General features: G+C 29.4%; 1 protein-coding gene across 1 annotated transcript; it reads left to right on the top strand.

Annotated features, from left to right (window-relative positions):
• Nucleotides 1-9,578: 9,578 nt before the first annotated feature.
• Nucleotides 9,579-12,799, top strand: LOC101263275 (transcription factor bHLH81). The gene is made up of 6 exons (XM_004250809.5): nucleotides 9,579-10,582; nucleotides 11,180-11,514; nucleotides 11,588-11,740; nucleotides 12,103-12,168; nucleotides 12,256-12,324; nucleotides 12,418-12,799. Exons 1-6 carry the CDS (start codon nucleotides 9,925-9,927, stop codon nucleotides 12,460-12,462), a joined length of 1,326 nt encoding a protein of 441 aa, XP_004250857.1. The 5' UTR covers nucleotides 9,579-9,924; the 3' UTR covers nucleotides 12,463-12,799.
• Nucleotides 12,800-18,491: the final 5,692 nt, after the last annotated feature.

The raw sequence follows: 18,491 nt of genomic DNA, 5'->3' as shown, positions 1-18,491 counted from the left end.
CCGCTCTTGTGGACTGAAACAACGTTGGGTGGCATACCTGGATAATGCACGAAACTTAGCCTCATATGCAGTAACCGACATCCTACCTTGCTCTAGGCTCAAGAACTCATCTCTTTTCCTATCCCTCAAAGTCCGGGGGATATACTTCTCCATAAACAAGCTAGAGAATGATGTCCAAGTCATAGGCGGCGCCTCTGTTGGTTGACACTCAACATGTGACCGCCACCACATTTTGGCGTTCCCTTGAAACTGATAAGTCACAAACTCCACACCAAACCGTTCTACTATACCCATCTTGTGTAGTAGCTCGTGATAGTCAACCAGAAAATCATAAGCATCCTCAGATTCAGCATCCTTGAAGACTGGAGGTTTCAATTTCAAGAACTAACTGAAAAGTTCATGCTGATCATTTGTCATTATAGGCCCTGTAGTCAGACGAGGAAATGTGCCTATTTCCAATGAGGCATCCATGCGGGGAGCCACAGTACCCGCATGTTGTACCTCCAAAACCTGAAGTGCTGGTGCAGAAAACACTGGAGGTGTCTGGCCCTGATCAGATAACCCGCTAAGATAAGCAAGAACCTGATTGATCATCTCTGGGGTAGGTTGGGGTGGCAATCCCTCATTCTGTACTTGTTCATTCTCCCCTTCCTCACCCTCTCTTAACACTTCCTCAGTCGGTGGAGGAGTCACCGCCCTAGTATCAGATGGGCTAGGTGCTTGTCCTCTTCCTCTGGAGGACGTCCTCCCACGACCTCTTCCACGGCCTCTTGCCGCTACTCTTCCTCTAGCTACAGCCCCAGTGGCTGGCTCAGACGCACCCTGTCCCGCCGGTGCTGGTGTTGGCGCGGTTGTTGCTCTAGTTCTAACCATCTGCGAAATAGAGTGAAGATGGTCAGATACCAATTTGTATCACCTAGATACCAATTGGACCCAAGTAATAGCACGAAAGAAAGAAAGAAAAAATGGAATTTTCCTAAAGTCTTATAGCCTCTCAAAGAAAAGTAAAGGTGTCCCCCTACCGTTCCTTAAGACTCTACTAGACTCGTTCTTGTGTGATGAGACCAACGAACCTAATGCTCTCATACCAAGTTTGTCACGACCCAAATCGGGCCGTGAGTGGCACCCACACTTATCCCCCTATGTGAGCGAACCAACCAGTCTAAACCCCATCATTTCAAACATAATGAACTAAATACATTGCGGAAGACTTAAAACTCATTAACAAAATAAATCAAATAACTTCTAAAAACTCAAACACTTATTATTATCCCCAAAATCTGGAAGTCATCATCACAAGAACATCTACTTCAAATTACTAAATCTAAGAGTATCTAAGAAGCTAAAATACATAAACAGCTAGTCCATGCCGGAACTTCAAGGCATCAACACATGAAGAGGAGGATCCAGTCCAAGCTAGAAGCATTAGCTCACCCTGATATCCGGAGTAATGAAGACTGGCTAGAGTTGTGGTTGAGTCGAAGACGACGGCACGTTTGCTGCACTCCACAAATAACAAGGAAGGAAACATACAAGTAGGGGTCAGTACAGAATACAGGTACTGAGTAGATATCATCGGCCAACTCAAAATAGAAAATAGTATATATCAGATAATATCATAAAATCAACTACAGTACTTAACATGCAGCATTTACAATTACCATAACCCTTGGTTACAACACCAAGCACGTCAATGAGGACTCACGCCTCCTCATCATACTCATTTGGGGATTAGGTTCATTAGATTGAGTATATTACATCTTTCAAGATTCATTATCTTTATTCCTCTCGTGTCGGTACGTGACACTCCGCTCCTCATATACTATCCTGGTGTCGGAACGTGACACTCCGATCCTCATTCTATCCTGGTGTCGGAACGTGACACCCGATCCATATTCTATCCTGGTGTCGGAACGTGACACTCCGATCCTCATATACTATCCTGGTATCAGAACGTGGCACCCGATCCATATACTATCGTGGTGTCGGTACGTGACACTCCGATCCTTATATACTATCCTGGTACCGGAACGTGGCACCCGATCCATATACTATCCTGGTGTCGGAACGTGACACTCCGATCCTCATATACTATCCTGGTACTGGAACGTGGCACCCGATCCCCTAATCTCACTACTTTCGTTCATCAAGTCTTCTTTTACACTAAGGCATCATCATTAACAAAGTAGATTAGGGTTTCTCAAGATTTAGGATTCAATAGCTTCATCATGCTTATTTTATCACAATTACATAATCACATTCATGCAAGCATACAATTAAGCATATAGAAGGGTTTACAATACTACCCATACATATCATTCGCTATAAAGAGTTTACTACGAATAGTATAAAAACCATAACCTACCTCCACCGAAGATTCGTGATCAAGCAAGCAATTTTTCTCAAGGTTTTGTTTTCTCTTCGTTTTCCTCTTGTCTCGATCGATCCTCTCTCTCTCTTCTTGTTCTTTCTATTTTTCTTATTCAAACCCTCTTTCTTTTACCCTAATTAGCATATAATTAAGTATAAAAGATGGTGAATTAACCCATTAATTAATTCAAGGTTATCTCTTTTAACCCTCAAGTAGTTAAATTATTAACATTAACCCACTAAATTTATAATTATAGCAGGAATAGTCCAAAACGCCCCTTAAAACATTTAAAGAAATCCGACCCCGCCTGGGATTACGCAGCCTGTGACGGCCCGTCGCGCCTGTGACGGCCCGTCGCGCCTGCGACGGTCCGTCCTGCTGCTCCGTCACAGAGTTCAGAGACTCAATTCTCTGAAGAGTCTGTGACGGTCCGTTACGCCTGTGAAGGTCCGTCCTGCCATTCCGTTACGAAGTTCAGAGAGTCGATTTCAGTACCCATTTTTCAGAATTTCTAAGTGTTTTGAGACGAGACCCTCTCGACGGTCCGTCGTGCCCATGACGGTCCATCGTGGTATCCGTCGTCTCAGCCAGTTTTCCAGAAATAACATCTGTTGCTCAAAACGACTAAACAGGTCGTTACATAATATAAATTATATTTAAGAATTCACCAAAAAAGCCAACTTACTTATTTAGGGTAAAATTATATATAAAGGAGAGTGACTTGTTTATTGTCCAAGTATAAATAGTAGTCCTTTGTTCTGCTGAAGACTTGGCTTAGGTTGAATATTGAATATACTGCTAAACTATAATAGTGCTACTTTAGTGCTTAGTACAACTCCCTTAAGAAATTAGTAAGTGATTAGTGGTGAATTCTTTTATTGTTAGTTAACTTCTTTGCTTATTATTGAGTAGGGTTAATTTTAGATGTTGAAATCAATTGAGAAGTCCCCTACTATCAACAACTTAAATTTCTTAAACTTTAATCCACACATCTTTTTGTGTTTTCTTTAATTGTCCCTTCATTTAAAGTTCAAGTCATAATCTAACAATTCAAATTAAATACTAAAAATAAAATCAAATTTCAATCTTAGCCCAAACCATATCCACCTTTATATGTGTCACATCCTATAGGTCACCATCTATAAAAATATCCTAAATAAAGATAGAAAAAAAGGATAAGAATGCTTCCATAAAGAATTGCTTAAATCCTATTCTAATCTCTAATCTCCAATAGTAAAGGAAGATTATTGTTATCTTATTAGTCATTGTCTGGCTTCTTAGATTACGAAATCTAACTTTGTAAATTGTAATCAGTATTATTAACAATGGTTTAATTTATTGTTATTTAATAAATTAAGAGACATTGACTATCTCTAGCATACACCTGTGCACTTACTTTATATAAACAAATAAGAAGAAGCCAAAAAGATCATACACCTGTCCATCTGATTACCTAAAAAATCACCTTTTAAAATCAAGAATCTTTGGGCTTTACATGTCAGACGTAGATTTGTTATTTTAGATAAAGCAAAATAGACTATTAATTCTTTAATTAGAGGTATCAGATTTAAATTTTGATTTAAAAAAATTATTAAAAAAAATGTCTTTTTTTGAATAAAATTTTCTACATGAAATGAGTTTGAAATAGTAAAACTTTAATATAAATATCAGATATAAAATTTTTGAAACGAAAAAGAAAAGTTAGTCCAACCACCCTATCCATTATATGAAATTAACTTTATTGGGATAATTTATTTAATTTCGTTAGCATCTTAAATTGTATATAGGCTTCATTTAGTAACTAATGATTATCTAAAAGTAAGTTCTGATTTGAAAAGATTTTTGGTATAGAATTTGAAATATATTGTGGCCATAGATCTTGAAATCCACTTTTTAAAATTTGCAAAAGACTATCCCATAAAAAAATTGAAGTTGAAGCCTACTTTTTGGTTAATGTTGTAACTAAAATTTAAAAAGGAAAAATAGAATAAAATATTTCTGAATTATTGTAAATGATATATAGATACTCTTTGTTATATTTTTGAACTATTAGTAGCCTTGTTGTCTAAAAACTAGAGCATATATGTCATTCATATTAACAGACTTATACATGTCATAATTTTATCTATCGATTTGAAATTTAAAATTGTCTCATGTGTCCCAATTTAGTCTTCCGTTAAAATAAAGTGCATATATGCTTTAATTTTTAGACGATAGAGACAACAATATCAAAAAAATATAACGAAATATATATATATAATATTTACGTCAATTCAGAATATATTTATTCTTTTTTCTGTTTAAAAAACATTAAGAATTAATGGACCCAGCATAATATAAATATAAATATTTTAGAAGCTAAAGAAATGTTTTTATGTTGAATTTATCTATCTTTAGGATTAAACTTTTCAGCATTTCGCTTTCAGTTACTTCTTTGACAAATTGGTCAGAAAATTGGGAGCATGAGCGTATTTTTTATTTCGATTTATAATATTGATATAATTGTCGATTCATTTAATTTTTTTAATATGATTTTTTGATATTTAAAATTGTTAAGTATTTTAATTATAATATATTATTATTGAACTTTTAATAATACAATGTATTTTTATTTTAATTATATGATAATGATAGATTATATCTTTTTCTAAAAAAAAATTAAATTGTTAATTATTATGATTTATAGTATATTTTAAATTATTTTTTAATCATATATGTTACTTACTTTGTTTTAATTTACATTGCACATATAAATTTAAATTTTTAAAAACCATTTAAATTTTTTATGTCTTTTAATTCAGGGTTGGTAATATTATTATTTTTTGAGTCATCGCACTTTTCACATCATTGCACGTCATATCCTTCTTTCACTTTAAGGTGCTAAATATTGGTGATTTAAAGTATCTTTTACATATAAATTAAAATTATTAATAATAATTTTAAACATTTTAAGTATTAAATTGAAACAAAAAGTAAAGAAGCAAAAACTGACGCATCAATGGACAGTTACCTACTTCTAGCAGCTGAAGCAGACAGATCAATCAGAAGCTGCTTAAAGTCTTTTTTTATTAGATAAATAGTAAAGTAAAGTAAATTGATATCCTGATAAATAATTTCTTAGACTTTCTAATCCAAATTTGCTTGATTAAAATTTCAAAATGCCTATTATTTACTAATTTGTTAGTAAAATCCCATATTATTAAAGAAAAACATGGTAGAATTTTAGCTGATCATGAATATGAGTGTTATCGTCTATTTATATTAAATTAAATATTATACTTTTTATATTTTTATATTAAAAAAATATCTCGATTGATTGACTGATTAAAAGTTTGACGCCCATCTCATAATAACTTTTCCCATTTCCTTTTTTTCTAACATTAACTATTTTTATTTTTGATAAAATAAAATAAAATCTTCGCTATCTTGTGTGGTTGTTTGTATACTATTGATGTTCATATTTTATAGTATGATGATAGTGCGTCAAGAAACATGCATTAATAAACATTGGCCTCTCACATTATTAATTATGAGAAATTCCATGTCACTGTACATATACACCATAAATTCCATGCACTATAAATATGTTTTGTTATTTTCTGTTGAAAAAATATATAATTATGTGACTTTAATAAAACAAAAAAACATTATATATCTTCATTTATGAAATTTAACCAAAAATAAGTAGAAAAATGTTTAGATCTATTAAAGTACTACTTTGAGTAAAGTATTTCCCTATTTCCTCAACTTCAATGAATAAGGACTACCTGTAGATTCTAGGTAGGAAGGACTCCTTTCTTTTATTGCCAAATAAATTGTGGTCCAAAATTATATAGTACAGTCAAGTTTGGTTTACATGATGTTTTATAAGAATTTCCTAATTTGATCAGATAACTTATTTTTAACAATTTGAAGCGAATTAAATGCAATTTTAAGGAAAAACGTGGAAAATAGAGTAAGTTTACTCACCTAATAGCGTGTGAAGGAATTTAAAAAAAAATTATAAGATCATACACATTTCATTTTTTTATAGGTTAATATATAATCATATTTTTTTAATATATTAACATTTCTTTAGTGTAAATTAATTTTAAGAAGTGTTAAAGAAATTTTTATTAAAATAACTAATAAAAATAGTTTAATGACTTGGTGCTGACATGACTATGATGTGGCAAGTGAGAGTGATATAATAATTCTAGGGTGGTTTTTAATTCACTTCAAAATATCAAGGGATGTATGTAAACTCACGTGTAGTTTAAGTACTAAAGTAAATTATCCGATCAAATTCAGGAATAGTTTTTATGTATTTTCTCAAATTTATTTATTTTGCATTTTCTCTCTTTTATTTTAAATCTTTTGTACAAATTTTTATTTTTGAATTAAACAAATTAAACGTCTATATATCATAGAGAATAAAGTTAATAGTGGTTGTGTTTTGATTCTGTTGAACTAATTAATACTAACAAATTTTTTTCTTTGTGAAGCTAAGAAATCAATTAACTTAATGATTGATAGTAGAAAGTAGAAACATTGATCAGGCCAACATCAACATCAACAACAACCCCCTCTTGAATGATCCCTTTCATTTTTTTTAATATGGTCGTGAACAATAAAAGCAATGAGAAAAACATTATTTTTAATTAATTTAACTTCCAAAAAAAAAAACAATACTTTTTTATTTTTACTTCTAAAAAAAATGCAAAGAAAAAACTTTTTTTTTATTAGAAGGGCTAGAAATTTGAATTTTATTCAGTTTGATTTAGTTTTAACAGCGTTAATTTAAACATTAAAATATTATTTTTTTGATTCTTATGTTATCATCTTAGAATTTTTGATGATTTTTTTATCTTTTAGCTCCTAACTCGATTTAACGTTAGAGATATAGAGATTAGTACTACTTCAATCAATACGATTTTTATTCCTCCAAAAGAGAGGATCTTAATGTGCCACCTTGTCACTTTGTTTGAAAGCATGATAATTTATTTAGAAATATAAGCAACTGCTTTTTCTTTCAACATAGATAAAGCTTGATAGATAATTAAAAAGAATATTTGTTGAGTAAAGCAAGTAATTTATTTCACATTTTAAATAAAAGAATCAGAAGCTTTAAGATGAACAGTAAAACCTGATTTTCATAAATTCAATTTTTTCTTAAAAAATATTTAGGGTTTAAATGGAGAAAATTGGAGCATAATTAATTATTTTTAGTGTTATTGGCGAGTTATTAATTTTAAAATAATAGAGATAAGTATCAAAAATACACCTAAATTATTGAAAGTGTGAGTTTCATATCTAAACTATCACTTTTTAGTTTGAGCAACACACCTTAGTGGTGTGTGTAGCGCACTCTCTCTTTTATATGAAAAAACTTTGACACATGAATTTCACATAGATAAAATATTTTATCTAGAAAAAAATTAAATAATAAAAAATTAATATTAATTAAAAATTAAAGAAAACTATCCCTACAAAAAACTAAATATAGTTTTCTTATCTCACTCCATCACCTCCTCCACGTACCCCTCATCCCCGTAACAACCTCATCCTTTTTCTTAAAAAAAATTTATAAAATATTTTTAAAAAATTCATATCCCCCCCTCCTCCAGATAGAAATTGATATTATTTTATTTTTAAAAAAATCTACCTCATTCTATTTAATTTTCCGCTTTTAATTTTTATTTTTTTACGTTTTTTTTTATTTTGTGTTAGATATATATATATAGAAAATTCCATTAGTGTGCTGAATATAACATAAACAACTAAAAATATAAAAAGTCTTGTGGCGGCAAGTAAAAAATATTTTTGATATGTATATCTAAACATTGGGAAAAAAATTGAATCCCAAGTGGGATGGATAAGACTATATTTTTAAGAAAATAAAATAATATCTAAATTAGTATTTGATGAGGGTAGGAAACTACTTTTATAAAAGAAATATAAACAAAATAAAAGAACTCAGAAAAATTGGGTAGGGTAAGAAAATATTTTATATTTTATTTATAAAGAAAATATTATTTTTTTTTAGAATATTTTTTAATTTTTAGTTTTTAATTTTAACTAATACTAATAATTTATTTATTTTTTGTCAAAACGGAATATTTTGTCCATATAGAGTGTGATATGGAAATTCTATAAAAATAAAAGAAAGAGAGTGTATATTATACATACCATGATAAGAGTGGTATAAAAGAAAGATGTGTGTTTCTGAAACTAAAAAGTGATAATTTAGATATGAAACTCAAACTTTTAATAATTTAAATATGAAACTTAAAAAAAAGATATAATTTAGATGTATTTTTAACACTTATCTCAAAATTATATAAATATATTATATTTATGTATTAAATAAAATAGAACTAATATTATAAAATCTGTGATGTCGATACCAAGTTAATTAATAATAGTGATAAAAAGACAATTTTGATAAGTACTCTTGTGATAAAAATGAGTGAAATTTAAAAAAGGTGTTCAAAAACATTAGTAAAAGACAAATAATATCAATCTGTGGGTCTTTTGTTTTGTCCAACTACAAACATCCCGTGAATGATAAATTACATTCTTTAAGGCTATTATGGGGAAGTCATAAATATCATACCTAAAAAGGAAATAAATTTTATTTGTATATTAAAAGAAATATCAGTACTCTCCCTTTGAAAAAAAGTTTTTATCCTAATATAAATGTCATTTTCGTAATTCAAAAATTATTGTAATTATATATCTTTTTACTCTATACTTTTAATGGTTTCCAATATTTATTTATCATTTTCTTATTAAATATTGTCTTTTTGTGTTTAAGCTACACTTGTTCTTAAAAAAGAAAAAGACATGAGAGGAAAGGGTATCTTTTTACTAGATGTTCCCACTTAATATTAAAATTTAATTAAATTTAAATTTAAAAAAAAATTCGATATAGGACGGTAAAATACTATCTACCAAAAACTATATGTATTCGGAAAGACTCATACCTCTAAAATTCTTGTTGGTGAAGTCTTCCCGCAAATAATACTTATTCAGAAAATTTTAGTATATCGTCCTTTGAATATAATAAATATTAATATTTTTATATTTTAAAAAATATAATAAAAAATAAAAAATTAAATTTATATTTATATGAAAATTTGATTAAATTTTAATTTAAATTAAAAAAATTCTATTTTCTACTAAAAAAAATTATAATAAAAACCATTTTATATCCGAGAATTATTTTATTATAAGATTGTTGAAAAACAAATGCAAGTTCCCAAGAAAGAAAGTCCGAGATCTCTCTCCGAGCTCTGTTGCTGAAATAAGTTTGTTATTGGCTTCACTACTCTTTCACCACCGCCACCACCGTCATCTTCTCTGCCGCTTTCCATTTTCCGATGACACTTTAATAACTCTTCCTTCTTTCTCTTTACTCTCAAGTTGTTCATGTAAATTATCTTTTTTATCTACATGGGGTTTTCCTGTTTTTTCTTCTAGTACGATCTATGTGAAAATCTTGAATTCTTGTGTTTGATAAAGTATAAAAAAAGGGTATTTTCTATTTTGGGTTTTTTTTTTTTTGAAGAAAAATGGATCATAGTCGTGTTGAGCAGCAACCAATTACTTCTGGTTTAACTAGGTATCGATCTGCGCCAAGTTCTTATTTCTCTACTCTGTTAACTACTACTACACCTGTTACTGGTGGGGGTTGTGGTTATGCAAGAGATGATTTTTCCAATTTACCAAATTCTACTGCTTCTTCTTCATCTACTGATATAGAGCAAGTTTTTGCTAGATTTGTAGCTAGTATTGGTAACTCCAACTCTAACTCTGGGAATTTTCCTACAAATCAACCAATTCATGAAAACCCCACGAGTAATATGAATGTTAGATCGGATTTTGTTGTACCAAAACAAGAGATTACACCGCGGTTAGTGCGACATAGAAGTAGTGATCACTCTCTTGTTTCAAATTATCAAAATCAGAATCAACACTTCATTTCACCTGTGAAAAGGGAACCAGAAACTCTGCTACAGAGTACTGATCATGTTTCAGCTTCACAACTGAATTACCAAAGCCAACCTCAACAAATTGAGAAGTTAAATGCAGTTACAGATAAGCCATTTGTATTCGCGAATTCGGCTAGTTTGACACCTGGTAGTAGTAGTGGTGGTGGTGGTAATTCGAATCTTACCCGTTATAATAGTTCGCCTGCTGGATTCTTTGCTCAAATCAATATTGAAAATGGTATGCATTAACATTGTTGTAGCTTCATACTGTATGTTTTAATGTTTGTTGTGAACCTTGTCTTGTGCGATTGTGTGAAGAAACCTCGATATGTATGAGTATACTCGTGCTTTTAACTAGTTTTATGCTTATGGATAGTGTGTACATGTTAATGAAGAACATCACTAGTTGTTGCAGATAAGTAAAGGATCAAAATTTGATTAGAAACTAATAGGTTGAGTTTCCATTTAGTTTTCGTGTTTTGATATTACTGATGGGAATTGAAAACTAGATAACCTTAAGGTACAAATAGGATTCTTGTTAAGATTGATATCCTGCCTTTATGACACTAAAGACATCAAGACGAATAATAAATGGAGTGGTAGAGATGGAGATTTATCTATTAAATTATTTTCTTGATAGTTGAGTTCTACTGAAATATTGTATAGGTAAAAGTTAGAAGTTCTCTTATGTTAATAAATCTTTGCCAAGAAGATGAAGAAAGAGTGATTTTTGGATTTTGCTTGAGTTTTAAGTAAAAAATAGTGGTCATCATATCTAACTGCTTAATCTGACTTTAGAGTTTAAGTTTGTTGCTAAGATTCCAGCAATTGACAGAATATGGTGCTATACGAGGCATAGGGCGTTACGAAACTGGTACTAATGCTGCTGCAGATACTTCATTGTCGACTCCAAAAAGTTTCAAGACTCAAGTTGGATTCTCATCCGGGAAACCTCCTGCTTCTCCCAGGCTTATGGCTCCAATATCTGAATTTGGAACTAAAGTCTTAGAGGAAAAGAGCATGGGGAATGAACATAAAAACGACGAGCATTGCATTACAGATTTCCCCATGCCTTCTTGGGAAGATTCACACATTTTGTCCGATGATTTCCTTAAAACTGAAGACATTGAGATTGAGCCATTCTCTAATGAAGATGCATCCCATAATCAGGTATCTGTTATTGTTAGAGGAGTTGTCGGCTTGCTTAATCATTGTCTTACACATGTGTGATTTTGATGATCAGAGTAGTGAAGGGCTGGCTCGCCCGCCAATTCCTTTATCTCATCATTTGAGTTTGCCCACAAGTACCATGGAGAAGCTCTTGCAAGATTCAGTTCACTTGAATGTCAGGGCAAAGAGGGGTTGTGCCACTCACCCTCGTAGCATTGCAGAAAGGGTAAACACTTTAGCACTAAAAACTCGAGTTTCCTTGTTAAAATTCAGCTCACTAAAACTGTGACTTTTGGATTTGATTAATTGATGTGTCGAATAACTATATCATGGGAGACGGGCAGGGTAGTGAGATAAGTACAGAGCTTCTACGGAATTTTTGACATGCATCAGTCTTAATAGGGATGCCAAATGTTTCTATTTGGACAGTTATTTTCAAGAAACTCAAGACATACGACTTATGAGTACTCTAATTTTTACTGTATTGTGTATAACCAAAATTGAACTTTCTCAAACCCTTTGATCCTTCCGGCTTTTGACATGCGTGGATCTTAGTATGTACTGATACAGTTTTAGTAATAATTTCAGGTAAGAAGAACACGAATAAGCGACAGAATGAGGAAGCTGCAAGAGCTTGTTCCCAACATGGACAAGGTAGAATCCTAACTTATTAATTTCACCAAAATGAGGTACAGTAGAAATGTTACGCGTATTCATTTTGCTATTTCGATTTCATTGCAGCAAACAAACACAGCAGATATGTTGGATTTTGCAGTAGATTACATTAAAGAGCTGGAGAAACAAGTCAAGGTATATCCTACAGAATTTTAGATTACAGATCACAATGAGCGCGAGTCCACGGGATTTATAATAACACTCCTTATTACTTTGTGTTCTTTGCAGATACTAGCAGAAAGGCGCGCCAAATGTACGTGCATAAATAAGTAAAAACTTACAGATCAAAAGGTGAAGTTAGGATGAAAGGGAGCTGATAATGACATCAGATAGCAGAAGTGGATTCCCTTTAATACTTGAAGAAGATAATGGGGTTGGCAATTTGGCATTTTGGTGGGTAAAAATATAGAAGCAAATTCATTTGATATAATATAATATACTTTTTTATTTTATAAACGTGATATCTGAATCAGTAATTTGCTCATATGAATAATTATATCCACCACAACCTCAAATGTACATAAACTTTTAGTCTATTTTACTTGGCTTTTTCTCTTTTAATATAATAAATTTATCATAGTAAATGATAAAAATAAATTCAAGTGATAAATTAATTTTTTGGTTTTATAAATTGAATTAGTAAAAACAAACATTTATTTTTAGTAGGATGAACAAATGAAAATAGACTAGTGGATATGGAGAAAATTTTGTTGGGAGTGTCACTACCGTGGAATTTTGATCTAATCGGAGTTCTAGCGTGGGGCGGAAAGAAATAACTTTGGGTGAAAGGTTGTTTGATTCTCTTATAGGATAAATATGTGTGCCACCATTCAAAAGTTCAATTACTCTTTATTAGAGAAAAAAAGGTATCACAATCTTGTAGGCCCTTTCTTTTCTTTGTTTTAATTTAATTATTGTCTTTCTTTTCAAGTTTGTTTGAAGCTGCAGCAATATTTACCTCAAACCTTCTGTCTTCTTGTCCAAAAAAATGTATGATAAAAGAGCTTTATCAGAGTAAAAATAGAATAGTTCAGAATTTAATGGTTGGTTGGTACAAGGATAAGGAATGAAAATTTTGAAATAAATGTAAGATCATTTTATTCTATGTTTGATATTTTTGAGGTGTTGATTAGTTTTAAGACTATATATTTTATTTTTTGTATTATAATAATGTGATATAATTATTTAATATATATGTGGAATAACTAATTACATGAGATATTTTGTCTGTCTCATTCTCATACATGTTATTTAATAGTTGTGTAGGAGAAATACTATACATGTATTAAATCTTGCACAAGTAATTTGATGAGCACGGTATAAAATTAAATTTGATTTACAATTTAAAATCTACATGATTAATATATATATATATATATATATATATATATATATATATATATATATATATATTAGTATTATTAGAAAAGCTAATTTTATGTAAAATAGAAGATAAAATGTCCTTTCAACTTTAATGTTGCCCTTTTTGGTTAATGCATGTGTCTCGTAAGTAAGAATTAATTGCACTAGAATAAGTAGGTTTCTTTTTGAATTTTCTGATGTGAATATATATTAGATATGCTAGGTCAATTGATAAATTTGATATTTTTATATCATCGAATTTGGTGTATACCTAGACAACATAAGTCACACAATCAACCCTTGAATTGTTCTTTTATTTTCATTATTTTGTTTGTTTTCAGCCGTGAACACGTCTTGATTAATAACTATTTAGAGAATTGATCTTACCGGATTCTCCTTGAAGCGGCTTGCACTTCACACTTAAATAGGTGGTTTCTAAATGTGTTATTTCGTAGATATACTATTTGATATAGCATGTATCAAATTTAGAAATTATTAAAAAGTTCTAATGCATTTATCCTGGTTATTGAAAATTGTTTCATCATGAGAATAAACCATAAAATGAATTTTGATAATGTTGAGCCGTCATCTATGACTTTGTTTAATCTACTTGAACCTAGATCTTAGGATCTCTATTATTCAAGGCAGAAGCGAACACAAGATTTAAAAACTTTGAGTGTAACAATAAAAACATAGCTCAAATATAAGATTTAAGCTATACTTACAATAAAAACAAGCTTTAGTATAATTTGAACCCTGATCTAAAGAGTGGTATCTCTTGCTATTAATAATATGCTTACTGTATTTTGTACTCGTCACTCTCTAATTCAACAATTATTAAGTCACTATATAAAGTAATAATGATTAAATTTAAAAGTTTAAAACATAATTAGCAAGAACAATTTAGTAAAATATTTTTTTAATAAATATATTAAATTAGCAAATGTAAGTAAAATGCTAATGTGGAAGTTTTAAATTGTGTTGGCTCCTTTTTGGTGAGGAAATTGACATGTTCCATAAATTCATTTCCCAAACCTATCTATGTCCTACTCCTACATAAAACTGCACTTTATCAATTTTCCACTTCTTAACTCCTTTTTTTTCTTCTTTTTATCATATTTTTAATACCAAATTTCATTACTTTGTTGACCTTGTCTCAAATGCATTTATAGATGTACTACCATTTCAATTTGGATGGTTTTACTAAATTTACTTGTCACAAATTGTCTAATAATATTTGCAAGTTCCTAAAGAAAACCCTTTTAGAAGAGGACAGAATATAAATTACACTAATCACAAAATTCATATATATGATTTCACATTTGTTATTTTTTATGCGATTGAAATTTTCAAGAAATTATAACTTATATCACTTAATAAATTTAATAATTTTATCATTATTAATATATTTCATTCAGTACTATCCTTACGCTATACCAAACTATCGCAAGATTCAATATACCATGTCACAACTAGCACAAGTTAGTTGTCGGACGTGGATACTTTAAGAACCATTAGAAAAGAAAAAAACTATAGGTTAGCTATATATATATATATATATATATATAGAGAGAGAGAGAGAGAGAGAGAGAGGGGACCAATTAATTTGGATTAGTGCGAAATATGCCGCTATGAAGGATAATTAAAGTGATCCATGTTAAGAACTTCATTTTGAAAGCTAACTTTAAATAATTAAGGGGTCGTTTGGTTGGGAACAAGTTATTCTTGAATTAATTATCTTGGAATAATAACTTATTTCTTTATGTATATGAGATAACTTATTTGATCATTGTGATACAACTGATAGAATAAGTTATTTCAAATCTGACAACCAAACATGATGATAAAATTTTGTCCCTGGACTGAGAGCCATGTTATTGATGATCTCCGCAACAATACCATCCTAGTTTTTACTAATTCAAGATTTGGTATGTCAAGAAACTCTGAGACACAACAACAACCAAAGTGTATAATTTCTTGAGAAAAGGGTCTGATATACCCCTCAACTTTGTCATTTAAAGCTGATATACCCCTCGTTATAAAAGTGGCTCATATATGCCCTTAGCGTTAATCAAACGGCTCACACATACCCCTGCCGTAACAAAATGACTCACATATACCCTGTATTTAACGGAAATTAAAAAATTAATTTTAATTTATTTTTAAAAAATTATTTAGGGGTATATATGATTCTTTTATCAAAGTTCAAGGTATATTTTATTTTTTTCATACATAAATTATTTTTTGACTTCTTTTATTATAATTATTTGAGTTTCTTATTCTTATTTTGTTTTTTCTTTCATTCCTTAGTCTAAAGAAAAAAAATTTAAACTATTTTTTTTGTGTGTATTGTAATTTAATTTCGTATTCGAAGAAAAATCTTCTATAATAAGTTTTACAAGAATATTAGTGAAACATAAATAAATTTGATTATCAAAATAATAATTATAAATTAGTCATTAAAACAAAAAAAAGTCAAAAAAAATATGTTTGACAAGGATTAAATTTACTCATATGAGATTATATTTTTAAGAAAAAAATAATAAAAATTTAGATTAAAATTATTATTTTTTTCATTTTCGTTAGAGGAAAAGGGTATATGTGGGCCATTTGTTTACAAGTAGGGGTATATATGAGCCACTTTTATAACGAGGCGTATATCAGCTCTAATGACAAAGTTGAGGGGTATATCAGACCCTTTTCCCTAATTTCTTTTGTGTGTGTGTCAATGACCCCTACTTCTGTTTTAAGATTGAGAAATTTGATGCTAAAATGTTTTATTTATTTATTTATTTATTTTACTTAGTGTTTGACATTCGCATCGGTGATAGACTAATCTAGATTAGCACCGAATAGGGCCCCATTCGAAGAGGGGATAGTTTTGCTAGGGTTGCATATCGATCGAGTTAGTTCGATTTAAAGTTTATCAGTTAGAACTATCAGTTGTCGATCTATAGACATGCTAACTACTATAGATCTATTAAGATATTGAACTATCATTTGATTTATCGGTTATTGATCATTATCGGTTTAATCATTAAGATATGACACAAACATTATAATTAAAGATCATTGAGAAATCAGGTAATAAACAAAATGAATCATGCACATGAATTGACAATTGTGACTTGCTTAAAAGCAAACACTATCAGTTTTTAGAATAATCGAGAGTTTGAGACAGACAGTGATAAAATTATGAAACTACACATTAAGTTGAGGACTTTATATACCAAATGGTATATATATAATTATTTAATTTAATATCGGGTTATCAATTAATCTGTTAAGAGAAATTTCAAATTGTAAATAATTGATCACCTGATAATAAAAAAACATAAAAATCATTATCGAAATTGCTAAACTAATAACACATTATCGATTAATCAATAACTTATTTTTGGTTTGGATTATCAAGTTCAATTCGATTTTGAACAACAATACTCCCTGCGAAGAATTTTTTTATATTCAGGGTTCAAACCTGAAGATTTTGATTAAGACAGAAAGAACCTCATCTGTTGCATCAGATTCTTTGATGGTAATATGTTAAAACATTTTATATGAACAAATAAAAATAAACCGAAAAGTTATTAGTAAGAAAATTCGAAGGATATGTTATCACTAGTCAAATTAACTTTCAAAAAGCACACCATAATAATTAAAAGTGAATGGACGATATATTTTGTTTTCATTTGATTTCATGAATGAATACTAGTTTAGGATCCGTTTGATGATAATAACATTTTTTTGGGTGGCGTATCAAACCAATAGTAACATTTCTGTTTCAATTTGTGTAATTGTGTTTTATTTTGCATAATTCTTTTTAAAGAAAAACAACAACTGAAATTTATATATAGTTTTTAAAAGCATCATTATTACATAATTATAAATTATTTTATTAAGAGTGAAATATTAAAAGATTTAAATTAAATTATAGTAAATATTCTTTAGATTTTGATTTGTATCTGATTTTAACTTGATATGAAATTTAAAAATTAAAAGAAGACTTTTAAAGGGTAAATCACGTAAATAAGCGATATTTAAAAAATATTTACCATTTATATAAATTTAATTTTTATAACAAAATATAACAATTTTTTTAAATTAAGAACAATGTACAGTCACTTTCTTTCTCGATCCTTTTTCCTCTTAATCTTTTTTTTTTTTTAAAAAAAAATCTTCTTATCTTTCTCTCTCTATCATTACTATCTTTGTATTCTTCTTTCTTTTTTTTTTTTTTTTAAAGTTCTTCTTCCTTTCAATTTTTATTTAATTAACAAATCAATTTTTCATATTTCATTATGTCCATGTCACTATTTTTATCCCAAAAAAATGAAAAGAGGAACACAAAGACCGCAAATTTGTATAAAATCACATTTTAAAGCAGCAATTTCAAATCATTAAAATTACAGAAGTAAGAGTTTACCATTGATAGTCATTATAATGTTTCACGTTATTTACATTTTATAAATTTGTGATAAGTTGAATAGGTAATTCCTATAAATAATTGAAAATGTCATTTGGAGTTCATATCTCAATTTTAAGAGGGTTTGATTAAGTTTTGATTTTAGGAGAAATATTAGATTGAAATGAATTAAATATAGCATTAAAATTGTCTTGCAATTGTATTAAAGTTGAATTAGATGATACAATTTTAATGCAGCTTTAATTCATTTTTGAATTTTTTTTGATTTATTTGATACTATTGGATACTTGTTTAATTCATTACTGATATAACTTATCAGTTTATAGATTATTGTCATGTCTTTCGTTAGTTACAGTTTCCATTCATTCTTAATTCTTCTAATTCAACTTTAAAACTGTGTAATACAATTTTAATGTATTTAATTCATTTCACAGATTTTTCTATTTATTTGTTACTATTTGATATTTGTTTAATTCATTATCGATACAAGTTTAATTAACTCTACAGATCATTGTTT

The sequence above is a fragment of the Solanum lycopersicum genome, chromosome 11 (assembly GCF_036512215.1).
Source record: "Solanum lycopersicum chromosome 11, SLM_r2.1".
NCBI lineage: Eukaryota > Viridiplantae > Streptophyta > Magnoliopsida > Solanales > Solanaceae > Solanum > Solanum lycopersicum.
This window is presented reverse-complemented; position numbering and strand designations above follow the sequence as displayed.